Source organism: Gadus macrocephalus, chromosome 15 (assembly GCF_031168955.1).
Source record: "Gadus macrocephalus chromosome 15, ASM3116895v1".
Taxonomy (NCBI): domain Eukaryota; kingdom Metazoa; phylum Chordata; class Actinopteri; order Gadiformes; family Gadidae; genus Gadus; species Gadus macrocephalus.
Genome location: NC_082396.1, coordinates 14,215,946 through 14,241,109, shown reverse-complemented (window position 1 = coordinate 14,241,109; position 25,164 = coordinate 14,215,946). Strand labels below are relative to the sequence as shown.

Here is a 25,164-nt window from a genome sequence, read left to right as displayed (position 1 = left end):
ATCAGTGTATTTTAAACAGCCCAGGCATTCACATCTGATCTAAGAGGAAAGAGGTTGTCCATGCCCTTAAAAGGTCACCTCAGTGCGTCACATCCGGGGTGAAACACAGAGCACCAATGTTACTACATTGAGAAACAAAATCTTTATTTCAAAAATCATTGTATACAAACAAAAATATACTCTATTACATGATATACAAAGACATCAGACATTCATCACAGAAACAGATTCTACTGGACACTGGAATATATAACTTTACAGAGGAAATGTTTTGCTCCTTAGCTCTAAGCATGAGTTCAGTGTGAATACTGATTAATGGTTAAAAGCTCGTTGGTCATAGGTCATTCAATTGTGCTTCATCTCCTCGTGTGCTATCTCACAAGACTAATATGCAGAGGATGTGACAGAGAGAAAAAATAAGGAAGTACTGCTTGTCAATGGATTTCATCTTCAGTGGATGGTAACGTCTTCTTAGGGCAACTGGCCGTTATATTACTTTGGATAATACTTAGTAATATTTAGTAAGCTCCTACAAAACCCCCTAGAGCGTAGGATTGGTGATCTTGCCCAGCATGAGGATGGCATTAGAATGTCCTTCTGTCACGGAGAAGAAGAAGGGCCGATTGATGGTCAGCTTCAGGGGCACGCCCCCTTCCGGATTCCTGTCCTCGCTTTCTGCTCCTTCTTCTGACATCTCAAACTGCACCTTGTTGAGAACCTGGTCGAGGGCAAGGGAAGTCAGACAACTGTCAGTCACACATATTTGGTTGTAAATCTCTATTGTGTATGGTTATTGTGTGAGTCAATGTATGAATAATAACTGGTCACCCATTTCAGCAGTTTATTATAGGATATATTGCGCGATAGTACTCGTATTCAGATTCAGAATTCTTTTTTGTCCATCCAGTTGACAGCAGAAAATACATTTTAAAACAACATGCGACCAATAAAGCAAACATATGCATTGGAAAAAGTTTTTGTCATTATAGTTATTGTATTATTCTAGATGAAAGACACTTTGTTAACAAAAAATTATGGGCAAAAAAAAAAAAAAAGTTTGCCCATTTGTGTTGTCGAGTAATAAAAGTTACACTGCTAAGATAAAACCGGCATGCTCCAGCTTACCTTATCTATTATGAAGGGTTTGCTGCTGCTGAGTCGGTCGAACTCCGCCTCGGAGCCCAGCAGTCTGTCCTCCACCTCGGCCCCCATTTTGCCGAGCAGCTGGCGGAGGTCCGTCACTGACGACAGGGAGAACTTGGGCAGGGACAGCTCCAGCTGACTGCTCAGATGATAACAAACCAACACAACAAGGCAGTTGAAAGATTTATGCTGAAAGGTAACAACGCTTGAAAGACCAAACCCACAACAATGGATATTGATCGATATGATACGGTCCAACGTTGAGGATATGGACTTAAGGGATGATCGCCTTTTCTGACCCTAATGTTTCCAAAGTGGAAACATGAACACTGTGAAATCCAATGGACGATTTTCAGAGCCAGGATTGGTGTCGAAGGATATTTTCCACTCAAAATATGACGTTTTGGAGGATGGATCTTTTTAATAGGCAGATTGATCAACTTGAAGAGATCGAATGAGGGATTTAAAGGAAAACTCACCCTTCCTGTAGGTCCCGGTTCCAATCGGTGATGACGTCGGAGCGGAGCTTTCCTTCGATGTCCTTGAGCGTGATCCCCGCGTTGGGCAGGACCAGCAGCATATAGGAGCGCTTGCTCAGAGCCAGCTTCACCACTGTGCATTGCCTCAGCTTGATGGGGGAATAGAAACCAATATTTCACACAGTAACCCAACCGCAAATCTGAACCTATATTGAGAGCACCGTCTTTTGAGGAAACACATGGACATCCCGTTGCCCAGCCATGTCACCATAGCAACTGGTCCTTACCTTGTCGTTGAAGTAGTAGTACGGCCCAGTGTGGGTCATCAGCGGGACCGTCACGGTGGTGTTGTCGTCTACGTGAAACTCCTGTGGTGAGGTCCTTTCTGGTTGGAAGGCTGTCTTCCAGTTTCCTTAAGAGACCAAGTGGTGGTTTGACAATATCCAGGAATTGTGTTCAGTGCTATATTTGATGGTTGCTGTGATGTTTCCTCAAAGAGCCTCTGTAAACCGCACATGTGCAGGTCAAAGTTCACATGGGCCTTTATGTGAACTTTTTTTATTTATTGGTTACCAAAGAGGATTTTCCATTGCCGGTTTGCAACCATGAACAATAGTTTTACACGGTGCAATGTTAAGGCCCAATCCCATTTCTACCCCTTTCCCCTCCCCCTTGTTTTGAAGGGGTAAGGGGAAGGGGTAAGGGGAAGCGGTAAGGGGTAGAAATGGGATTGGGCCTAAGGCTCATGTTACCATACACTATCTCAAAAGAGAGCAAACCAACCTTTAAACACAAAGGAGCTCATGAACAGCAGGTTGGCGCTCGGGCTGAGGTCTTTGAAGACGTCCTTCACCTTCCCCTCGGAGGTCTTCTCCACAAACCCGCTCACCAGCGCCTCCGCCTCCTGGCTCTGGGAGAAGTCCACCTCCCGGGTGAACGACGCGTCGGAGAAGTCCTGCGTGCCCTGGACAAAGTCCTCGGAGAGCTGGGCCCCCGGGGGCCCTGCGAAGGCCCAGACCTGGGTGACGATCTCGTCCTCGGGGCCGTCGTCCACCAGGGAGGTGATGCCCTGCAGGGTCTTCAGCACCTTGTGTCCGTCCACCAGGGACACGCAGTCCTTGGGGTCCGTGTCTCGGCTCAAGCCCAGCAGCTCCTGGAGGAGGGGAGGAAGAAGAGGAACCGGGTTTGTTTTAGGTCCAACATCATCTTCCTCATCATCAATCGATTTCAATCGTAACTGTCATTGATCAGGTTTGATGAGTTGATTTGTCATTCAAATAATGAACCTTTCATCAGATAATAATCAAAAACCTTCTGCGTAATGCCATCACACACACTGCCCAAGGTACACCTTCCCCCATGGTGGCAGAAAAAAAAAGCATGCAGATTTGTCCCATGTCCAACACCGATGTCCCACCTGGTAATAGCTGGCCGTCTTCACGGACGCCCCCAGGTAGAAGGTGACCAGCGAGCCGTAGGTGTTGACGGGGGACATCAGGGTGTTGGCGGGCCCCCGCTTGGTGCTGAGCGCCTGGTACAGGCGGACCCCCAGCGTGTTCAGCAGCTCGGCCAGCACGGCCGTCCTCTGAGTGACGTTCTGCGGGGGGGCGTCCCTCACGGTGGGGTCCCGGGCGTCGGGCGTCAGCACGGCGGCGTCCAGCGGCGCCAGGGCCAGGGTCCGCAGGGGCCGGGGGGCCTTCGGCTGCAGGGCCTCGCAGCTCACGTTTTCGGCGGCAAAGAGGGAGAAGGGGTGGATGTAGACGCGGTTGGCCTCCGTTGCCAGGCAACAACTCAGGAGGAGCACCAGCGACAGGGGGACGGACGTGAGCGACCGGCGCTGCATTTTAGAGACACTTTCTGGTGGTCCGGCGGGATTTAACTGTGAGTTTAATCTGTGGAGGAGAAGACGTGCAGGCCCGTTGTGTTATTGGTAGAACCACAAGCCCTTTTGAGCGGAGCCAGACAAAGGTATGGCTTCATGGGATGGCTGTTTTTTTTTTTTTTAATGAATGGAGCATCACTGTTGTTCGCTGCGCTGGACAAATCTGGTTCGATCTGGTTTTCCATCGCTGACAGGATTAGCCGAACATTAAGAAAAGGGTAGCATGTCAGTGATTGATTCATTCTCTTTTGTGTGTGGTCGCTCCTGCTGGACAATGAATGAAGGCAGGGTGACAGCCGTGGGGAACGTAGAATAAATGGAAGAACTGTGTGTTTGTGTGTGTGTGTGTGTGTGTGTGTGTGTGTGTGTGTGTGTGTGTGTGTGTGTGTGTGTGTGTGTGTGTGTGTGTGTGTGTGTGTGTGTGTGTGTGTGTGTGTGTGTGTGTGTTTGTGTGGGCGGTTTTGCCTTCATTTGCATTCAGCCTTCAACTTAAATAAATACATCAAAAAACACTTTCTTTTTTCAGCGGCGAAGGCATTAAGCTTTCCTAGCACCTACTACTGGGTTCCCGGACAAGCTTCTGCATAAAACCCTGCAGGACTTTAGTGTTTGAGTTGGACTCCAGCCACGGAGGAAAGTGAACTGATGGACTCCTGCAGGGGACGAACAAATAGGGGCGGCTCTGCTGTCTGCACACAAACTTCTGGACATTGCCATGCGTCCAGCGATCAATAACGGCTGATCGGCCTCCGTATACCGATTCCCGACCATGGAGGTCAAAAACCTTCTGGGTCCACGATCAGCCATACCGGCCAAGCAAAGATCGCAACACAAGTCCGTTCAGAATCCCTAGGATCCCCAGGACTATGCAACCGCTCTCTTTTAAAAATCACCTTTGTTTGTATCACTGACTATTTGGGGAAAGTTAGAGAATAAAATTCCAGCGCATCCCAACATTAATGCCATTACTTTGCTGTAAAACTACAAAGAACCGCACAGCATTAACCCTTATTGATGAACCAATGGACGTATCCCATCCAAACAAACAACCACCATGACACTAAGCTGAGGCATAGGTTCTATGGCTCTGTGTGTCTCAGTGTGTATGTTTCTGTGTGTGTGTGTGTGTGTGTGTGTGTGTTTGTGTGTGTGTGTGTGTGTCTCCCACTCGCGCTCTCTTACCGTGTCAGTGGCTGCTGCTGTGGATGTGGAGAATGAGTGCTCCTCTGCTCCTTGCCCCTTGCTTTTAAACACAGCCAGATAAGCCCACACTCCCCCTCCCGGTTACTGATTAACCCGCACAGAATTGAGTGAGGGGCCGACGTGACTCACAGGGGCGCTTTGTCCTGCTCTAGCCCCCCAACCCCCACCCACCGACCCCCCCCCCCCCCCCCCCCACCCCAACCCGTGTCAAGATGAATTGGGTGAGTGAGGGAAGCAGGCCCCCCCCAACACACACACACACACACACACACACACACACACACACACACACACACACACACAGACACACACACCCAGACACACACACACACACACACACACACACACACACACACACACACACACACAGACACACACACCCCCCCACACACACACACACACACACACACACACACACACACACACACACACACACACAGACACACACACCCACACACACACACACACACACACACACACACACACACACACACACACACACAGACACACCCACCCACACACACACACACACACACACACACACACACACACACACACACACACACACACACACACACACACACACACACACACACAAACTAGATCTAAGAGCATTACCCAAGTCCATCCCGGATGGTGGTGTTGGTGGGTAGGGGGGTGGAGGGGTGGAGGGGTGGAGGGGTGGAGGGGTGGAGGGGTGGGGGCTAGTGTTTGCCCAGGCTGGGGAGGGATTCAAACAAGTGGTCTTATTTGTTTGTGAGTAATTCAAAAATGTCGTCATAAAGAGAACATGTAATTCTGTTTTTGTTTGGGTCGAACGTTTTGTTTTTTGCGTGTGTTTTTCTCGGGAACTCGACTACACAGTACGCACAAGGGTCACATTGGAAAACCTGAACACACTCAAAGTGTGTGCGCACAACGCACACGCACACGCACACACACACACACACACACACACAATGCGTTTTATACGTATTTTTTTGTGCTGAAACATAATAGCGTTCCATGTTATCAAAAGAGTCTAAAATATTGTTCTTGTTGAGCATTCAGAGGATGTATCACTATTCCAATGGTTCCGGATGTGACCCTCACCTCAAACATAATAAGGAACATCCTTCACTGCAAGCTGAACAAACAAGGCTCGCTAATCTAGATTTTCCCATCCCAATGAGATGCTTTATTATGCTGTGTACTTTGTCATCTGTCTTTGCTCTTTCCCCAGTTTTGTTAAGGTAGTAAAGAGATGACTCTTAAATAATAAATCGATGAGTTTAGTTGTTTACTCCTAACTCTTAATGTAGTTGACATGAAACATATTTTATTTATCATATATCATATGGTGTGACGTGACAACTATTGTATATGAATAGGGGCTATGCTTTCCCAAAATTACTCACTTTATAACAATACCTTATCAATACTCTACCATTGAAATCCACCATTCCCTCGTGAGAGTTAATACATATGGTGTCCTTTCATATGGCATTGAATCCCTCTATGTCATTTTGAATCCCCATAAATATGGAATAATGCTCATTAGGGAGTTTATATTCCCATGTACAGGGAATAGTCTACTGCTCATAAGGCAAATGTTTGAATCTACATGTATAGAGAATGGTCTAGTGCTCATGAGACAAACGTTTGAATCCACATGTATAGTCTCCTGCTCAAGAGGAGGCAGTGTGATCCCCATGTATAGAGAATAGTCTACTGCCAATGAGGAAGCAGCTGGCTTTATTGCGGTTTTTGGGTCCAGGACATGGAAGGTGTAATTTGCGTAGTTTTTCATTCAATTGTATACCTCATATAGTGTTTTCGATGCCCAGACTGCATGCTCGTCGTGACTTAAGGGTGACGGGAATGGGTACCAAGGTTTGAGTGCCAAAAATGAATGGATTTTTCTAAAACCTAGACCAGAGAGAATTCCCTTGTCACCCTGTTGAGGCATTTTGAGACAGCCCTTGTACTTCCTCTCCGAGCAAAGGACCATTCCTCTACAAGGATGTACAATAAATGACCATGTAAATATCCCAGTGTCACAGCCTACCATATATTTTTGTTGGGCAAAATGTATCTGATCATTGCAACCTCCAAATTGTATGCCTAAACTTTGAGAAGAATATACATTGTATGCCTGAACTTTGAGAATGATAGACTTACAAAACATCTGTGTTCTCACAATATACTTTGTGCTGGAGAGTTGAACTAATTGGTCTTGTTTTCTTTCTTTCTTATTATGTGTTTGATATGAACATGTTCCTAACAATATAACAATGCCTCTTGACAAATGTGATCATTTTTTAGATGTACTTGAGGCTGGATCCACAAAAAGGTGATGTTAAGTCAGCCACCTATTTATATTTGAATGTATGTATGCATACAATTATAATCATAATCACAGTCACAGATTCAAATTCATACAACTCCTCCTAACCCTAAGCCCTCTAAAAGGAACGAGACCTTCAGAAGGAACACAATGGAGGGATTCCTCCGATCAGGGTTTGTAAGGATTGCAATATTTAGCTCCTCATTTAGCTCCTCAAGGGGAAAGGGGACAGTTCCAGAGGATAACTGATGCAGAGAACAATTGAAGGATCAGTATTTATACAACCAATAGCAGCTCCAAGAAAATACATCTTATAGAATTAAAGTACTTCTACATCTTCTATTTAATCATTGATAAATGTATTGAAGAATCTTAAAATGTCACTTAATTGCAGTAAGAGTAATAGCAGTCAAGTATTGGCCACTATCATTGGTAGAAATGGCTATAATAGGCCTTTTTTCAACCGTTGACATAAACTCAACTCAATGTTACAAAAAGCATTTTCAACTGGCTGGGTGTGCTAGATGAGGTAGTTCAGGGCACTTGGGGCATAGTTTTCTATAATTTAACGATAAGAACTCCCCCATCACCTGGCTGTAGAACTGCTACTCTGTGTTTTATGGATCTTTTAATAGCACTTAGAAATGTACATCGTCCTTATTATATTCCTAAGCAAATCCTTGTGCAAATGTTAATCATTGCATTTGCACACTGGCCAGGTTGCATGTTTCTCAGAACCATTGGTTACAATATGGTATATTGTTTGTAGACAGATTTATGACTGCTATAAGGAAGGCATCATGGGAACCAATGGGTATAAAGCCATCACTGGATGCAACTGAAGAACATTCAGAAGCAAAACGAGAAGATGGAGGCATTGGGATTCCTGGTGCTATGCAGTGTGATGTTCTCACATTGTGTTCAAGGTAGGAATTCATGATACACATTTTGTCATTGTCATGGACTGAAATGTATGAATCTCACCTTCCATTGTATTAAACATGCAAGTTGTAACTTGCCCTTTGTGTGCAAAATCTAACAAAGGTGTTTGTCTCCTTGTCTCTTATAATGACAATTTTAGGTTTGACCACACCAGGTACTGTACACCCCTTTTTACACAGTGTTTCAAAACGTTTTTTCCTGAAACCAATAGTTATATTCTCTGTGGCTGTCCCAAATTATTTATAATACCAGCATCATTTTAGAATTATCTAGTTATTTAGCACGGATGCCTGTAAAGTAAAGTGAAAAGCATCAAGTGAGACAATATCTCGGTGTTTCCCAGCTCAAGACTCCTGTCGATACAACTGCGGAAACCACCTAGGAAGCTGTTCCTGCGACTACTCCTGTCAATACAATGGCAACTGTTGCTTTGACTACTACTGTAAGTATGCAGGCCTCTGAAAAGCAATTGATGAAAATTGATGAATGAAAACAATATGAAAATATATTAATAAATGTGTGCATTAAAGATGCTGAAGATAAGATTAGAGAAAATATTATTTCGGAGTATGCATTGAAAGACATTTTAAAGAAAAAGTTAGTCACAATTGCATTCTAGTCAACGTAAGAACTGATTATGACAAATAAAATTAAAACATCGGTTTGCATTGAAATGTTTGCAGAAATTAAAAAAAAAGTGTTTTAAAAAGGGTAACCTATTATCATCTGTCTTGCAGCTCAGTGTTCATACACTCCAATTACACCAGATGTTACTACAGGTAATGAACCATCTCTGATATCAATTGCTAAAACATCTACATTCTATGACATGAACATTTCCAGTGAATTGAAAACCATCCAGTAAGACAATATCTCCCTGTTTCCCAGCTCAAGACTCCTGTCGCTACAACTGTGGGAACCACCTAGGAAGATGTTCCTGTGACTACTCCTGTGAATCCTATGGCAACTGTTGTGATGACTACTACTGTAAGTTGCAAGGCCTGTAAAATCAATAGCTGCCGTTCCCATTAATGGGAAAAAGGCTACTTTAAAGACTGCAACCCATTTACATCTGTCTTGCAGATCAATGTATATCCCCTACAGCAGACCCACCCTTTGATACTACAGGTAATGAACCATCTCTGGTACTAATTACTCAAACATCTACATTCTATGACATGAACATTTCCAGTGAAGTGAAAATGATCCAGTGAGACAATATCTCCCTGTTTCCCAGCTCAAGAATCCTGTCGCCACAACTGTGGCTACAACCTGGGAAGCTGTTCCTGCGAGTACTACTGTCAATCATACGGCAACTGTTGCTATGACTACAACTGTAAGTAACCTGGCCTGTAAAATCAAAAGCAGTCGTAAAATGCTGCATTACTTTGTTTATGGCAGACGCATGAAAGTTTCGTCACAATGACAGGCTGGACCAAATGTGAGCATGGATGCCTGAAAAAAATATGAAAATGTAGATGTAAATCTGTGCATTAAAGCTGCTGGGCCCTATCTTGCATCCGGCGCAAGTGACTTGGTCACTGGCGCATGTGTCGTTGCTAGTTTACTACTGGCGCAGAGCCTTCTTTTCCCACCACCGCCACTCGCCGGTAAATTAGGGATTGATCATGCGCCCCAAGGGGCGGTTCGGCGGAAGGAGGAGGCGTGTTCGGGCGCAAACGGTATTTTGCCGTTTCTGAATACCATTGCGCTACTGACCAGGAAATACCTGGTTTAAAGTCAGTGGCGCGTTGTTCAGATGCTATTTTAAGGGCATGCGCATGCGATGCATACGGATTGCTTGTGCACCTCGCGCATACACTTTGCTTCTCTCATCTACCTAGCCGCACATTCTTGGTAAATTATTTGGGAAAGAACAGCTGATGCAGCGGTAATAAGTTGTACTTTTAAATCAATGCATCTGCAAACACTGTACAGCAAACACATATTTTCTTGACACAGACATCGTGTAGGCCTACATGCCCATAACTTTTAGGATTGATGAGTATTTGATCGTGAAAAACATTGTTTTACCGCGAGTGAGTGTTAAAAAGAACGAATGAATGCGGGCGCGCGTGTGTGCTCTGTTTAAACACACGCAAACTAAACACGTAACGCATAATACAATCAATGGCAATGTCTATTACCGCGGGGACACATGCATATTAGGATAGCATACAATACTGATAAGAAACAATGTTTATAATGTATTGCGTATATCATTAAATAGAACCACAGTTACCGCATATCGTATGTTATATCATATACGTTTTCTTTGCCGAAATTTATTTGAGGACTCAGTATTTCTGAAGCTGTGGAAGAAAACCCCTTATTCCATGAGTGAATTAGGCCATATTATTTGGCAATAAACTGAGCCATTTGCAGTTTGAAAATTCATGTGCATCTGTCTCATCGGAGACTGCAGACGCGCTGTCAAAATATCAACTCGTCCGATTCAAATGCGCTCATGGCTCTTAAAGGGGATGGGAGCTGGCACTCTCATTGGTTTGTTGGACGTTACGCCCAAACCACACCTAGGCTACGGGTAATAAGGCTGCTTCAGACCAACCCTTTTGACACTTGCGCCGCGACGCAAGTGTCATTTATCCGCCTGTAAAATAGCAATAGCGCCGTAGAACCGCCCACAAAGCTACTTGCGCTTTGCGCTTCCCACTTGCGTTTCAGACCGTTAAAATAGGGCCCGCTGTCTTAAAGATTTACAAGTTGTAATGGGTGAGAGCAGAAGACAGCACATTTTTCAAACGAAATAACCCCCAAAAATACGCCTTTCTCTCTGCTCCCTCTCTCCATATCTTTCTCAGCTATAAGGAGTTCTAGATTCATATACCTGTGATTGATAGTCAATATGGAGTCCGTCAGAAATTAGATGGGCCGCTCTTCAATCTAAATCAGCTCATACAGCGGCAGACGCAGTCAATTCATAACAGATATTCTCACAGAGCATTTCACTCAATAATCGCTGATCAGACCATTTTTAACAAATTACGCTAAAATAAAAGCTCTTAAATCGTACCTTTAGCACCTTTAATGCTTTGATGACTTTACACAAATTAACCGTGAGACACTTTGAAGAATAGTGTCTGTTTAACAGTAACTATGACGTGTTAAAGGGACATATTATACCACCAGGTGTGAGTGTGATTAGCCTTACAAGTCGTTTCGAAAATCTGCCCCATATGACATCACTAGTGGGCGTGTCCACCTAGATCTGTGCTGGACAGATGAGCAACGTTTATTTCAGTCCACCTGGTAGGCTGGTAGATTGATCTATCCAGCACAGATCTAGGTGGACACGCCCACTAGTGATGTCATATGGGGCAGATTTTCGAAATGGCTTGTAAGGCTAATCACACTAATACCTGGTGGTATAATATGTCCCGTTTAAGTCTACTACTGAAGCTCTACAGAAAATAACATGAACCTCTGAGGTAAACAGTTACGATGAAAATATTATTTCAGAGTATGTGTTGAAAGACATTTTAAAGAAAAATGTTAGTCACAATTTCATTCTAGTCAACGTAAGAACTGATTATGACAAATAAAATGAAAATATCGGTTTGTATTGAAATGTTGGCAGAAATGAAAAAAAAAGTGTTTTAAAAAGGGTAACCTATTTTCATCTGTCTTGCAGCTCAGTGTCCATACACTACAATTACACCAGATGTTACTACAGGTAATGAACCATCTCTGATATCAATTACTAAAACATCTACATTCTATGACATGAACATTTCCAGTGAATTGAAAACCATCCAGTAAGACAATATCTCCCTGTTTCCCAGCTCAAGACTCCTGTCGCTACAACTGTGGGAACCACCTAGGAAGATGTTCCTGTGACTACTCCTGTGAATCCTATGGCAACTGTTGCGATGACTACTACTGTAAGTTACCAGGCCTGTAAAATCAAAAGCTGCAGTTCCCATTAATGGAAAAAGGCTACTTTAAAGACTGCAACCCATTTTCATCTGTCTTGCAGATCAATGTATATCCCCTACAGCAGACCCACCCTTTCATACACCAGATGTGGCTACAGGTAATGAACCATCTCTGGTACTAATTACTCAAACATCTACATTCTATGGCATGAACATTTCCAGTGAAGTGAAAATGATCCAGTGAGACAATATCTCCCTGTTTCCCAGCTCAAGAATCCTGTCGCCACAACTGTGGCTACAACCTGGGAAGCTGTTCCTGCGAGTACTACTGTCAATCATACGGCAACTGTTGCTATGACTACAACTGTAAGTAACCTGGCCTGTAAAATCAAAAGCAGTCGTAAAATGCTGCATTACTTTGTTTATGGCAGACGCATGAAAGTTTCGTCACAATGACAGGCTGGACCAAATGTGAGCATGGATGCCTGAAAAAAATATGAAAATATAGGTATAAATCTGTGCATTAAAGCTGCTGTCGTAAAGATTTACAAGTTGCAATGGGTGAGAGCAGAAGACAGCACATTTTTTTAACGAAATAACCCCCAAAAATCCCCCTTTCTCTCTGCTCCCTCTCTCCATATCTTTCTCAGCTATTAGGAGTTCTAGATTCATATACCTGTGATTGATAGTCATTATGGAGTCCGGAACCAATCAGAGAAGAGCTTCCCTGATTGGTCAGAAATTAGATTGGGCGCTCTTCAATCTAAATCAGCTCATACAGCGGCAGACGCAGTCAATTCATAACAGATATTCTCACAGAGCATTTCACTCAATAATCGCTGATCAGACCATTTTTAACAAATTACGCTCAAATAATAGCTCTTAAATCTTACCTTTAGCACCTTTAATGCTTTAATGACTTTACATGAATTAACCGTAAGACACTTTGAAGAAAAGTGTCTGTTTAACAGTAACTATGATGTGTCAAGTCTACTACTGAAGCTCTACAGAAAATAACATGAACCTCTCTGAGGTAAACAGTTACGATGAAAATATTATTTCAGAGTATGCGTTGAAAGACATTTTAACGAAAAAAGTTAGTCACAATTGCATTCTAGTCAACGTAAGAAATGATTATGACAAATAAAATGTAAATATCGGTTTGGATTGAAATGTTTGCAGAAATGAAAAAAAAAAGTGTTTTAAAAAGGGTAACCTATTTTCATCTGCCTTGCAGCTCAGTGTCCATACACTACAATTACACCAGATGTTACTACAGGTAATGAACCATCTCTGATATCAATTGCTAAAACATCTACATTCTATGACATGAACATTTCCAGTGAATTGAAAACCATCCAGTAAGACAATATCTCCCTGTTTCCCAGCTCAAGACTCCTGTCGCTACAACTGTGGGAACCACCTAGGAAGATGTTCCTGTGACTACTCCTGTGAATCCTATGGCAGCTGTTGCGATGACTACTACTGTAAGTTACCAGGCCTGTAAAATCAAAAGCTGCCGTTCCCATTAATGGAAAAAAGGCTACTTTAAAGACTGCAACCCATTTTCATCTTACTTGCAGATCAATGTATATCCCCTACAGCAGACCCACCCTTTGATACTACAGGTAATGAACCATCTCTGGTACTAATTACCCAAACATCTACATTCTATGACATGAACATTTCCAGTGAAGTGAAAATGATCCAGTGAGACAATAACTCCCTGTTTCCCAGCATTTCCATTCATACTTCAGTTCAAAAAGTGCTTGATAAAGCTGTGCGTAAAGCTGCATCAATGTATATTTCTTATAATAATATTGCAAACTGTACTTGTCAGCATGTACTTACCAGGCATTGTGATGGGAAACCATTGCTCCAACGTTCTCTGTGATCGTCTTTCAGTTAATAACTGTGGTTGGTGGCTGTACTCTACTGAGGGGAGTATTACCAGCCCCAACTACCCACAACAGTATCCTAACAACATGGATTGTGTGTGGGTCATCAGTCCAGGCTCTGAAGTTATAGAACTGGAGTTCCTCCATGTTGAGTAAGCATGATCATTTAATCACCAATCTGACATCATTTGATAATGAGGAACATATTTTCCTGCTGCATTTGAACATGATGAAGAGTTGTCTTCGGCTCATGGTCAATTTTTACATTTTCTGCGACACAAATGCTATCCACAGATTAGAGGGGTCAGACTGCAGATATGATGGCATCCAGGTCTATGATGGCCCCAGTATTAACCAAAGGCAGCTTGGCAGATTGTGTGGTAATCAGAGGTCTACTTTCCACTCCACTGGTAAGACTCTGACCGTACGCTTCACCACTGACAGTAGCCAGACATACCAAGGATTTCGGGCCGAATACAGAGTTGTGGGTGAGTCGCAGAAACAAGAGTGACGATACATCAACTTGAACGTCTTTTCGGTCTACTTAAGGAAAACATGAAGGCAAACAGTTAAATGCTATTTGTGTGATTTGATTTTTATCTTTTACTAGCGGACGGTTCCTGCAGATATAACTGTGGCTATTTGGTCGGAAACTGTTCCTGCGGCTACTCCTGTGAATCCTATGGCAACTGTTGCTATGACTATCTATGTAAGTGACAAGGCCTGTAAACACAAAAGCTGCAGTAAAGTGTTTCCATAAATGAAAAAAGGTTACTTTAAAGACTGAAACCCATGTTTATCTGTATTGCAACACAGTGTAGAAAAGTGTGTATATATTTTTGAAGTATCAGTTTAAAGATATGTTAAGGTGTAAGGTAATTCATAATGACATTCCAGTCAACGTAAGAACTGACGCATGACAAATTCAATTAAAATGTTGGTATTTATTGAAATGTTTGCATGAATGAAAAAATATCTATTTTAAAAAGTGAAACACATTTTCATCCGTCTTGCAGCCCAGTGTATGGGCACTACAGCATACCCACCAGATGTTACTACAGGTAATGAACCATCTCTGTTATCAATTACAAAAACATCCACATTCTATGACATGAAAATTTCCAGTGAAGTGAAAACCATCCAGTGAGACAATATCTCCCTGTTTCCCAGCTCAAGAATCCTGTCGCTACAACTGTGGGAACCACCTGGGAAGCTGTTCTTGCGATTACTCCTGTCAATACTACGGCAACTGTTGCTATGACTACAACTGTAAGTAACCTGACTTGTAAAACCAAAAGCAGTTGTAAAATGCTGCATTACTTTGTTAATGGCAGATGCATGAACGTTTCGCCACAATGTCAGGCTGGACCAAACGTGAGATGCATGAAAAAATATGAAAATATAGATGTAAATCTGCACAAAAAGTCCTCTCTCTCTCTGCTTCTTCCCTCAAAACGCTTCTCAGCTATTAAGAGTTCTAGAATGATTCATGTATCAGTGATTGATAGTCAATATGGAGTCCGGAACCAATCAGGGAAGGGCTTCCCTGATTGGTCAGAAATGAGCTTTGGCGCTCTTCAATCTAAATCGGCTCATACAGAGGCAGACGCAGTCTACTTATAACAGATATTCTCGCTGAGCATTTCACTCAATAATAGCTGACCAGGCCATTTTTAACAAATTACGCTCAAATAATAGCTCTTAAATCTTACCTTCAGCACCTGCTTTAATGACTTGTACATGAATTCACCGTAAGACACTTTGAAGAAAAGTGTCCGTTTAACAGTAGCTATGACGTGTCAAGTCTACTGCTGAAGCTCTACAGAAAATGACATGAAGCTCTCTGAGGTAGACAGTCACGGTGAAAATATTACTGTAAGAGTATGCGTTGAAGACCTTTTCAAGAAGAAGGTAAGTCACAATTGCATTCTAGTCAACGTTAGAACTGATGCATGAAAAAATGAAATGAAAATATTGGCATGTTGAAATGTTTGCAGAAATGAGAAAAAAAGTGATTTTAAAAAAGGGTAACCTATTTTCATCTGTCTTGCAGCTCAGTGTTCATACACTACATTTACACCAGATGTTACTACAGGTAATGAACCATCTCTGATATCAATTACAAAGACATCTACATTCTATGATATGAACATTTCCAGTGAAGTGAAAACCATCCAGTGAGACAATATCTCCCTGTTTCCCAGCTCAAGAATCCTGTCGCTACAACTGTGGGAACCACCTGGGAAGCTGTTCTTGCGACTACTCCTGTCAATACTACGGCAACTGTTGCTATGACTACTACTGTAAGTTACAAGGGCTGTAAAATCAAAAGCCGTCGTAAAATGCTGCATTATTTTGTTTATGGCAGACGCATGAACGTTTAGTCACAATGACAGGCCAGTCCAAACGTGAGTATGGATGCATGAAAAATATATATGAAACTATAGGTGTAAATCTGTGCATTAAAGCTGTTCTAGTAAAGATTTCAGAGTTGTAAAGGGTGAGAGCAGAAGAGAGCAAGTTTTTCAAATTAAATAACCCCCCAAAAGTCCCCTTTCTCTCTGCTCCCTCCCTTCGTACGTTTCTCAGCCATTAACAGTTCTAGATTCATGTACCTGTGATTGATAGGCAATATGGAGTCTGGAACCAATCAGGGGAGACCTTCCCTGATTGGTCAGAAATGAGCTGGGGGCGGTCTGCAATCGAAATCGGCTAATACAGCGAATCTTACAGAGCATTTGACTCAGTAATAGCTTACCAGGCCATTTTTAACAAATTACACGCAAATAATACCTCTTAAATCTTACCTACAGAACCTTTAACGCTTTAATGAATTGTACATGAATGTGCCGTTAGACTGTAAGAAAAGTGTCTGTTTAACAGTAATGACGTGTTAAGTCTGCTACTGAAGCTCTACAGAAATACTGTTAACCTCTCTGAGGTAAACAGTCACTGTGAAAAGTATATTTCAGAGTATGCGTTGAAAGTATCAGAGTATCACAATTGCATTCTAGTCAACGTAAGAACTAATGCATGAATAATTTAATGCAAATATTGGTATGTGTTGAAATGTTTGCAGAAATTAAAAAAGAAAGTGATTTTAAAAACTGAAACCCCTTCTCATCCGTCTTGCAGCTCAGTGTTACGATACAAGTACAACAGATGTTCCTACAGGTAATGAACATTGTATTTATCATGCATCTTGTAACTTGCACTTCAAGACTTTCTGTACAAAATCAAACTAACATGTTTGTCTCTTCTTGAAATAATGTCAATTTTAGGGTTTCCCATGACACCATGCACTGGTCACCCCTTTAAGCACTGTGTTTCTTTGTGTTGTGCCCTACAAGCATTTGTTGTATTCTCTGCGTCGGACACAAATCCAGAAACTAACAGATGATTCCATGCATACTCCAGTTCAATATTTACAAGTGCTTGATAAAGCTGTGCGTAAAGCTGCTTCAATGTATATTTCTTATAATAATATTGCAAACTGTACTTGTCAGCATGTACTTACCAGGCATTGTGATGCGAAACCCTTGCTCCAACGTTCTCTGTGATCGTCTTTCAGTTAATAACTGTGGTGGGTGGCTGTACTCTACTGAGGGGAGTATTACCAGCCCCAACTACCCACAACAGTATCCTAACAACATGGATTGTGTGTGGGTCATCAGTCCAGGCTCTGAAGTTATAGAACTGGAGTTCCTCCATGTTGAGTAAGCATGATCATTTAATCACCAATCTGACATCATTTGATAATGAGGAACGTATTTTCCTGCTGCATTTGAACATGATGAAGAGTTGTCTTCGGCTCATGGTCAATTTTTACATTTTCTGCGACACAAATGCTATCCACAGATTAGAGGGGTCAGACTGCAGATATGATGGCATCCAGGTCTATGATGGCCCCAGTATTAACCAAAGGCAGCTTGGCAGATTGTGTGGTAATCAGAGGTCTACTTTCCACTCCACTGGTAAGACTCTGACCGTACGCTTCACCACTGACAGTAGCCAGACATACCAAGGATTTCGGGCCGAATACAGAGTTGTGGGTGAGTCGCAGAAACAAGAGTGACGATACATCAACTTGAACGTCTTTTCGGTCTACTTAAGGAAAACATGAAGGCAAACAGTTAAATGCTATTTGTGTGATTTGATTTTTATCTTTTACTAGCGGACGGTTCCTGCAGATATAACTGTGGCTATTTGGTCGGAAACTGTTCCTGCGGCTACTCCTGTGAATCCTATGGCAACTGTTGCTATGACTATCTATGTAAGTGACAAGGCCTGTAAACACAAAAGCTGCAGTAAAGTGTTTCCATAAATGAAAAAAGGTTACTTTAAAGACTGAAACCCATGTTTATCTGTATTGCAACACAGTGTAGAAAAGTGTGTATATATTTTTGAAGTATCAGTTTAAAGATATGTTAAGGTGTAAGGTAATTCATAATGACATTCCAGTCAACGTAAGAACTGACGCATGACAAATTCAATTAAAATGTTGGTATTTATTGAAATGTTTGCATGAATGAAAAAATATCTATTTTAAAAAGTGAAACACATTTTCATCCGTCTTGCAGCCCAGTGTATGGGCACTACAGCATACCCACCAGATGTTACTACAGGTAATGAACCATCTCTGTTATCAATTACAAAAACATCCACATTCTATGACATGAAAATTTCCAGTGAAGTGAAAACCATCCAGTGAGACAATATCTCCCTGTTTCCCAGCTCAAGAATCCTGTCGCTACAACTGTGGGAACCACCTGGGAAGCTGTTCTTGCGATTACTCCTGTCAATACTACGGCAACTGTTGCTATGACTACAACTGTAAGTAACCTGACTTGTAAAACCAAAAGCAGTTGTAAAATGCTGCATTACTTTGTTAATGGCAGATGCATGAACGTTTCGCCACAATGTCAGGCTGGACCAAACGTGAGATGCATGAAAAAATATGAAAATATAGATGTAAATCTGCACAAAAAGTCCTCTCTCTCTCTGCTTCTTCCCTCAAAACGCTTCTCAGCTATTAAGAGTTCTAGAATGATTCATGTATCAGTGATTGATAGTCAATATGGAGTCCGGAACCAATCAGGGAAGGGCTTCCCTGATTGGTCAGAAATGAGCTTTGGCGCTCTTCAATCTAAATCGGCTCATACAGAGGCAGACGCAGTCTACTTATAACAGATATTCTCGCTGAGCATTTCACTCAATAATAGCTGACCAGGCCATTTTTAACAAATTACGCTCAAATAATAGCTCTTAAATCTTACCTTCAGCACCTGCTTTAATGACTTGTACATGAATTCACCGTAAGACACTTTGAAGAAAAGTGTCCGTTTAACAGTAGCTATGACGTGTCAAGTCTACTGCTGAAGCTCTACAGAAAATGACATGAAGCTCTCTGAGGTAGACAGTCACGGTGAAAATATTACTGTAAGAGTATGCGTTGAAGACCTTTTCAAGAAGAAGGTAAGTCACAATTGCATTCTAGTCAACGTTAGAACTGATGCATGAAAAAATGAAATGAAAATATTGGCATGTTGAAATGTTTGCAGAAATGAGAAAAAAAGTGATTTTAAAAAAGGGTAACCTATTTTCATCTGTCTTGCAGCTCAGTGTTCATACACTACATTTACACCAGATGTTACTACAGGTAATGAACCATCTCTGATATCAATTACAAAGACATCTACATTCTATGATATGAACATTTCCAGTGAAGTGAAAACCATCCAGTGAGACAATATCTCCCTGTTTCCCAGCTCAAGAATCCTGTCGCTACAACTGTGGGAACCACCTGGGAAGCTGTTCTTGCGACTACTCCTGTCAATACTACGGAAACTGTTGCTATGACTACTACTGTAAGTTACAAGGGCTGTAAAATCAAAAGCCGTCGTAAAATGCTGCATTATTTTGTTTATGGCAGACGCATGAACGTTTAGTCACAATGACAGGCCAGTCCAAACGTGAGTATGGATGCATGAAAAATATATATGAAACTATAGGTGTAAATCTGTGCATTAAAGCTGTTCTAGTAAAGATTTCAGAGTTGTAAAGGGTGAGAGCAGAAGAGAGCAAGTTTTTCAAATTAAATAACCCCCCAAAAGTCCCCTTTCTCTCTGCTCCCTCCCTTCGTACGTTTCTCAGCCATTAACAGTTCTAGATTCATGTACCTGTGATTGATAGGCAATATGGAGTCTGGAACCAATCAGGGGAGACCTTCCCTGATTGGTCAGAAATGAGCTGGGGGCGGTCTGCAATCGAAATCGGCTAATACAGCGAATCTTACAGAGCATTTGACTCAGTAATAGCTTACCAGGCCATTTTTAACAAATTACACGCAAATAATACCTCTTAAATCTTACCTACAGAACCTTTAACGCTTTAATGAATTGTACATGAATGTGCCGTTAGACTGTAAGAAAAGTGTCTGTTTAACAGTAATGACGTGTTAAGTCTGCTACTGAAGCTCTACAGAAATACTGTTAACCTCTCTGAGGTAAACAGTCACTGTGAAAAGTATATTTCAGAGTATGCGTTGAAAGTATCAGAGTATCACAATTGCATTCTAGTCAACGTAAGAACTAATGCATGAATAATTTAATGCAAATATTGGTATGTGTTGAAATGTTTGCAGAAATTAAAAAAGAAAGTGATTTTAAAAACTGAAACCCCTTCTCATCCGTCTTGCAGCTCAGTGTTACGATACAAGTACAACAGATGTTCCTACAGGTAATGAACATTGTATTTATCATGCATCTTGTAACTTGCACTTCAAGACTTTCTGTACAAAATCAAACTAACATGTTTGTCTCTTCTTGAAATAATGTCAATTTTAGGGTTTCCCATGACACCATGCACTGGTCACCCCTTTAAGCACTGTGTTTCTTTGTGTTGTGCCCTACAAGCATTTGTTGTATTCTCTGCGTCGGACACAAATCCAGAAACTAACAGATGATTCCATGCATACTCCAGTTCAATATTTACAAGTGCTTGATAAAGCTGTGCGTAAAGCTGCTTCAATGTATATTTCTTATAATAATATTGCAAACTGTACTTGTCAGCATGTACTTACCAGGCATTGTGATGCGAAACCCTTGCTCCAACGTTCTCTGTGATCGTCTTTCAGTTAATAACTGTGGTTGGTGGCTGTACTCTACTGAGGGGAATATTACCAGCCCCAACTACCCACAACAGTATCCTAACAACATGGATTGTGTGTGGGTCATCAGTCCAGGCTCTGAAGTTATAGAACTGGAGTTCCTCCATGTTGAGTAAGCATGATCATTTAATCACCAATCTGACATCATTTGATAATGAGGAACGTATTTTCCTGCTGCATTTGAACATGATGAAGAGTTGTCTTCGGCTCATGGTAAATTTTTACAAATTCTGCGACACAAATGCTATCCACAGATTAGAGGGGTCAGACTGCAGATTTGATGGCATCCAGGTCTATGATGGCCCCAGTATTAACCAAAGGCAGCTTGGCAGATTGTGTGGTAATCAGAGGTCTACTTTCCACTCCACTGGTAAGACTCTGACCGTACGCTTCACCACTGACAGTAGCCAGACATACCAAGGATTTCGGGCCGAATACAGAGTTGTGGGTGAGTCGCAGAAACAAGAGTGACGATACATCAACTTGAACGTATTTTCGGTCTACTTAAAGAAAACATGAAGGCAAACAGTTAAATGCTATTTGTGTGATTTGACTTTTTATCTTTTACTAGCGGACGGTTCCTGCAGATATAACTGTGGCTATTTGGTCGGAAACTGTTCCTGCGGCTACTCCTGTGAATCCTATGGCAACTGTTGCTATGACTACTTATGTAAGTGATAAGGCCTGTAAAAACAAAATCTACCGTAAAATGTTTCCATAAATGAAAAAAAGGTTACTTTAAAGACTGAAACCGATTTTCATCTGTATTGCAGCTCAGTGTAGAAAAGTGTAAATATATTTTTAAAGTATCAGTTTAAGGATATGTTAAGGAGTAAGGTCATTCATAAAGACATTCCACTCAACGTAAGAACTGACGCATGACAAATGAAATGATAATATTAGTTTTATTGAAATGTTTGCATGAATGAAAAAATATCTATTTAAAAAAGTGAAACATATTTTCATCCCTCTTGCAGCTCAGTGTGTAGGCACTACAGCATACCCACCAGATGTTACTACAGGTAATGAACCATCTCTGTTATCAATTACAAAAACATCTACATTCTATGATATGAACATTTCCAGTGAAGTGAAAACCATCCAGTGAGACAATATCTCTCCATTCACCACATCAAAACCAAATTAACAGGTTGTATGGATAATACTAAACATATTGCATTAGGATACCCTCAATTGAAAAATAGAGCATAACAACCCAATTCTGATGCTTAACCTCTTACAGGTCCACCTTGCGGAGGCTCTCTATCCATCTCTGGGTCGTTCTCCAGCCCGGGCTACCCTGGCAACTACCACGGCAACAGCAACTGCGTGTGGCAGCTGAGAGCATCGAATGACCATAAGATATACCTGTCCATCACTGACCTCCAGTGAGTTACATCGGCCACTCATGAAGGCACACACACACACACACACACACACACACACACACACACACACACACACACACACACACACACACACACACACACACACACACACACACACACACACACACACACACACACACACACACACACACACACAAAACATTTGAGTTATTAACAAAGCTGTTCTTCAGCTGACTTGATGATCCGTTGTGCATCCAGGTTGGAGGACTGCTGTTCCTGTGACTACGTAGCCGTCTATGATGGACCCAGCGTGAACTCGCGACCTTTGGGGAAATTGTGCAACAACACGTTGAACTTCTTCCAGTCCTCCTCCACGTACCTAACTGTTCTCTTCCGGACGGACGGCTCAGGGACCGGCCGAGGGTTCAACGCCGAATTCAAAAGCTCTCTTCCACCAGGCGCAGGTCAGTGTAGACTTCAAGTCAACCGGCATGGACGTTTTATATTATTCCACATGGCTAAACCTGACCCAACAAAGTCACCGGGTCCAGCCCTTCATCTCAGTGTCGCTTGAAAATCAATGCAGACAATCGCTGTCATTCAGAATCCCCTTTCGAAAACTAAGATGCAATACCAATGTCAGGAAGATTTCAGCCTTTATAATATAGCATTGAAGATAAGTGGAGAACGTCGGTTAGAAAAGAAACTCGCGTAAGAATGGGCTATTGTGCCTCCACCAGGTCGAGTGGAGTGTTCTTCAGACAACATGAACATTGTGATTGAGAAGTCCTACCTCGACTCTCTGGGCTACGATGGCCACGGTCTGTACTTGAATGACCAGCACTGCAGACCCCAAATCTCTGCATTCCAAGTGATCTTCAGTTTCCCGATGAATACTTGTGGCACAGAGCAAAAGGTAAGAATCTAATCGCTTTCTATGAGCAATCACCGAGTGACATCTTTCCATTGTCGGCGTTTGTTGACATCCCAGCGGCCCACAAATGTCCCCTAATTTCCGATGTGTTCTTTGATTGAAACAGTTTGAGAGTGGCAGAATCGTATATACGAATGCGGTGCGCGCCTTTGAGTCCGACTACGGTCTGATCACGCGTCAGTCCTCCCTCAAGTTGAACGTGGACTGTCACATGGAGCCGGACACCACAGTCCAGAACCTGTATATCGCCCGGGCCGGGGTAAATGACAGTATCACGGGCATGGGCAGATTCAACGGGACCATGGCCTTCTACACCTCCAGAAGTTTTACATATATGGTAAGGGTCATGAAGACAGCAGCTTTGTTTGTACATTTGTGCAATGATTATCCCCCCCCCCCCCCCCCCCCCCCGCCCAGACAACAAAAGAAAAGCAGGACAAAAGTAAAACACGTCATACATAATAACTACCCACTAAGTATTCATATACTCAAATGCAATACGAGTATCATTTCCAAAAGGTAAAATATTGTTTTCGTCGTGTAAATCTTCCTCTTTCTGATGTTTATGTTGGTCCTTTCTTGGATCAGGTGACCCAGGTTCCATACATGGTGACCTGAACCAGGCCATGTACGTCCAGGTGAACCTGAGGAGGGACGACAAAGGCCTGGTTCTCTTCCTTGACACGTGTGTGGCTTCGCCCTCGCCCCACGACTTTCAGAACAACACTTACGACCTTGTCCGCAACGGGTATGCACTGTCCCAGGAGATCATTGTTTAAACTTTGAATTAGTACTGCACAATCCTCGTCTCATTCAATAGAAGGGGGGCATGATAGTTTACAGGCTACTTTGTGGGTTCGATCCTCAAATAATAAGATAAAGAAAAACATATTCACCAGGCCTGATCCCACACATAACGAATCAACGGTATATAAACTCTTAACTCATAGAAAACTACGCCTTGACTTTGTCAAGACATACAAACTCTTTTATTTTGCCTCCCACTAGATGCGGCGTAGACAGCACCTACCAGGCCTACGACTCGGGCACCAAGAGCTACGCCCGCTTCACCTTCAGGCCTTCCAGTTCCTGCGGACCCCACGAGTCGGTGTACCTGCAGTGCAAGGTGGTGGTCTGCCCCGCCTCCGCCTCCAACTCCCGCTGCCGCCGGGGCTGCAGCAGGCGTAGGGCCCGGGCGCTCAGGGCCTCCGAGGACAGCCACACCCTGGTCCTGGGGCCGCTCACACTGCAAGGTACCGGCCCGCTGGGCTCTTCTGCATGGGGGAGGGCCATGGAAATGTTGTGCTTTTTTTTTATTCTCATCACAAATTTTCCTCCACTTTCTCCCCCCTTCCCACTAGACCTGGGGAGCCAGGGTGAAGCGAGTGTGAAGGAGGAGGTGGCGCCCGAGAAGACCATTGATATTTGATTAATCATGGGTTTTCAGCCATTGTTTCTAATCAATTGTACTTCTGCTCTTTGTGTTGTGTTATCTGCTGTACGGCCAACACTGTTAAGACTCTCCTTTCATCTTCATTCCGATTAAAAGCATATCTAACGACAATAAATGTCCTTGCACTCATTATAGTGACAAAAAAAAGGAGAGCTAGGGAGGGACAGATTGTTAGAAAACACTTTATTCGTTCATTTGTTAGCGTTAATTTAATTTCACACTAAAATAATTTGTTACCTCAGAGGGGGGGGGGGGGGGGGGGGGGGGGGGGGGGGGTTTTTACAAAAATCGTCCACATTCACAACTACCAATCGACCAAGGACACACAGAACATAAGGCCATTATCATCGGATGCCTGTAGTACCAGCAGTCTCAAGCAGTTGGTCCTAGCAACAGTAACTAAATTGTCCACACGTGTTGCTAAGCAACAGACAACACCATTCAGTACATTGCACAACCTTGCTAAGCAGGATTCTTCGATGTAACAGAGT

At 42.6% G+C, this 25,164-nt stretch overlaps 2 protein-coding genes across 2 annotated transcripts; one reads left to right on the top strand and one right to left on the bottom strand.

Annotated features, from left to right (window-relative positions):
- Positions 1-123: 123 nt before the first annotated feature.
- agt (angiotensinogen) lies at positions 124-4,833 on the bottom strand. The gene is made up of 7 exons (XM_060072667.1): positions 4,687-4,833; positions 3,040-3,514; positions 2,406-2,775; positions 1,910-2,034; positions 1,623-1,771; positions 1,126-1,282; positions 124-718 (listed from the first exon to the last, which is right to left on the bottom strand). The coding sequence occupies exons 2-7, from the start codon at positions 3,463-3,465 to the stop codon at positions 542-544; spliced, it is 1,404 nt and encodes a 467-aa protein (XP_059928650.1). The 5' UTR covers positions 3,466-3,514; positions 4,687-4,833; the 3' UTR covers positions 124-541.
- A 3,009-nt stretch (positions 4,834-7,842) lies between these two features.
- LOC132473665 (deleted in malignant brain tumors 1 protein-like) lies at positions 7,843-24,788 on the top strand. Its single transcript, XM_060073877.1, has 41 exons — positions 7,843-7,959; positions 8,319-8,417; positions 8,713-8,754; positions 8,864-8,962; positions 9,059-9,103; positions 9,213-9,311; positions 11,628-11,669; positions 11,779-11,877; positions 11,973-12,029; positions 12,139-12,237; positions 13,109-13,150; positions 13,260-13,358; positions 13,455-13,499; positions 13,777-13,921; positions 14,064-14,257; positions 14,380-14,478; positions 14,786-14,830; positions 14,940-15,038; positions 15,823-15,864; positions 15,974-16,072; positions 16,905-16,943; positions 17,341-17,485; positions 17,628-17,821; positions 17,944-18,042; positions 18,350-18,394; positions 18,504-18,602; positions 19,387-19,428; positions 19,538-19,636; positions 20,469-20,507; positions 20,905-21,049; positions 21,192-21,385; positions 21,509-21,607; positions 21,915-21,959; positions 22,181-22,325; positions 22,545-22,750; positions 23,027-23,202; positions 23,327-23,557; positions 23,638-23,662; positions 23,809-23,968; positions 24,229-24,473; positions 24,582-24,788. The coding sequence occupies exons 1-41, from the start codon at positions 7,866-7,868 to the stop codon at positions 24,647-24,649; spliced, it is 4,224 nt and encodes a 1,407-aa protein (XP_059929860.1). The 5' UTR covers positions 7,843-7,865; the 3' UTR covers positions 24,650-24,788.
- Positions 24,789-25,164: the final 376 nt, after the last annotated feature.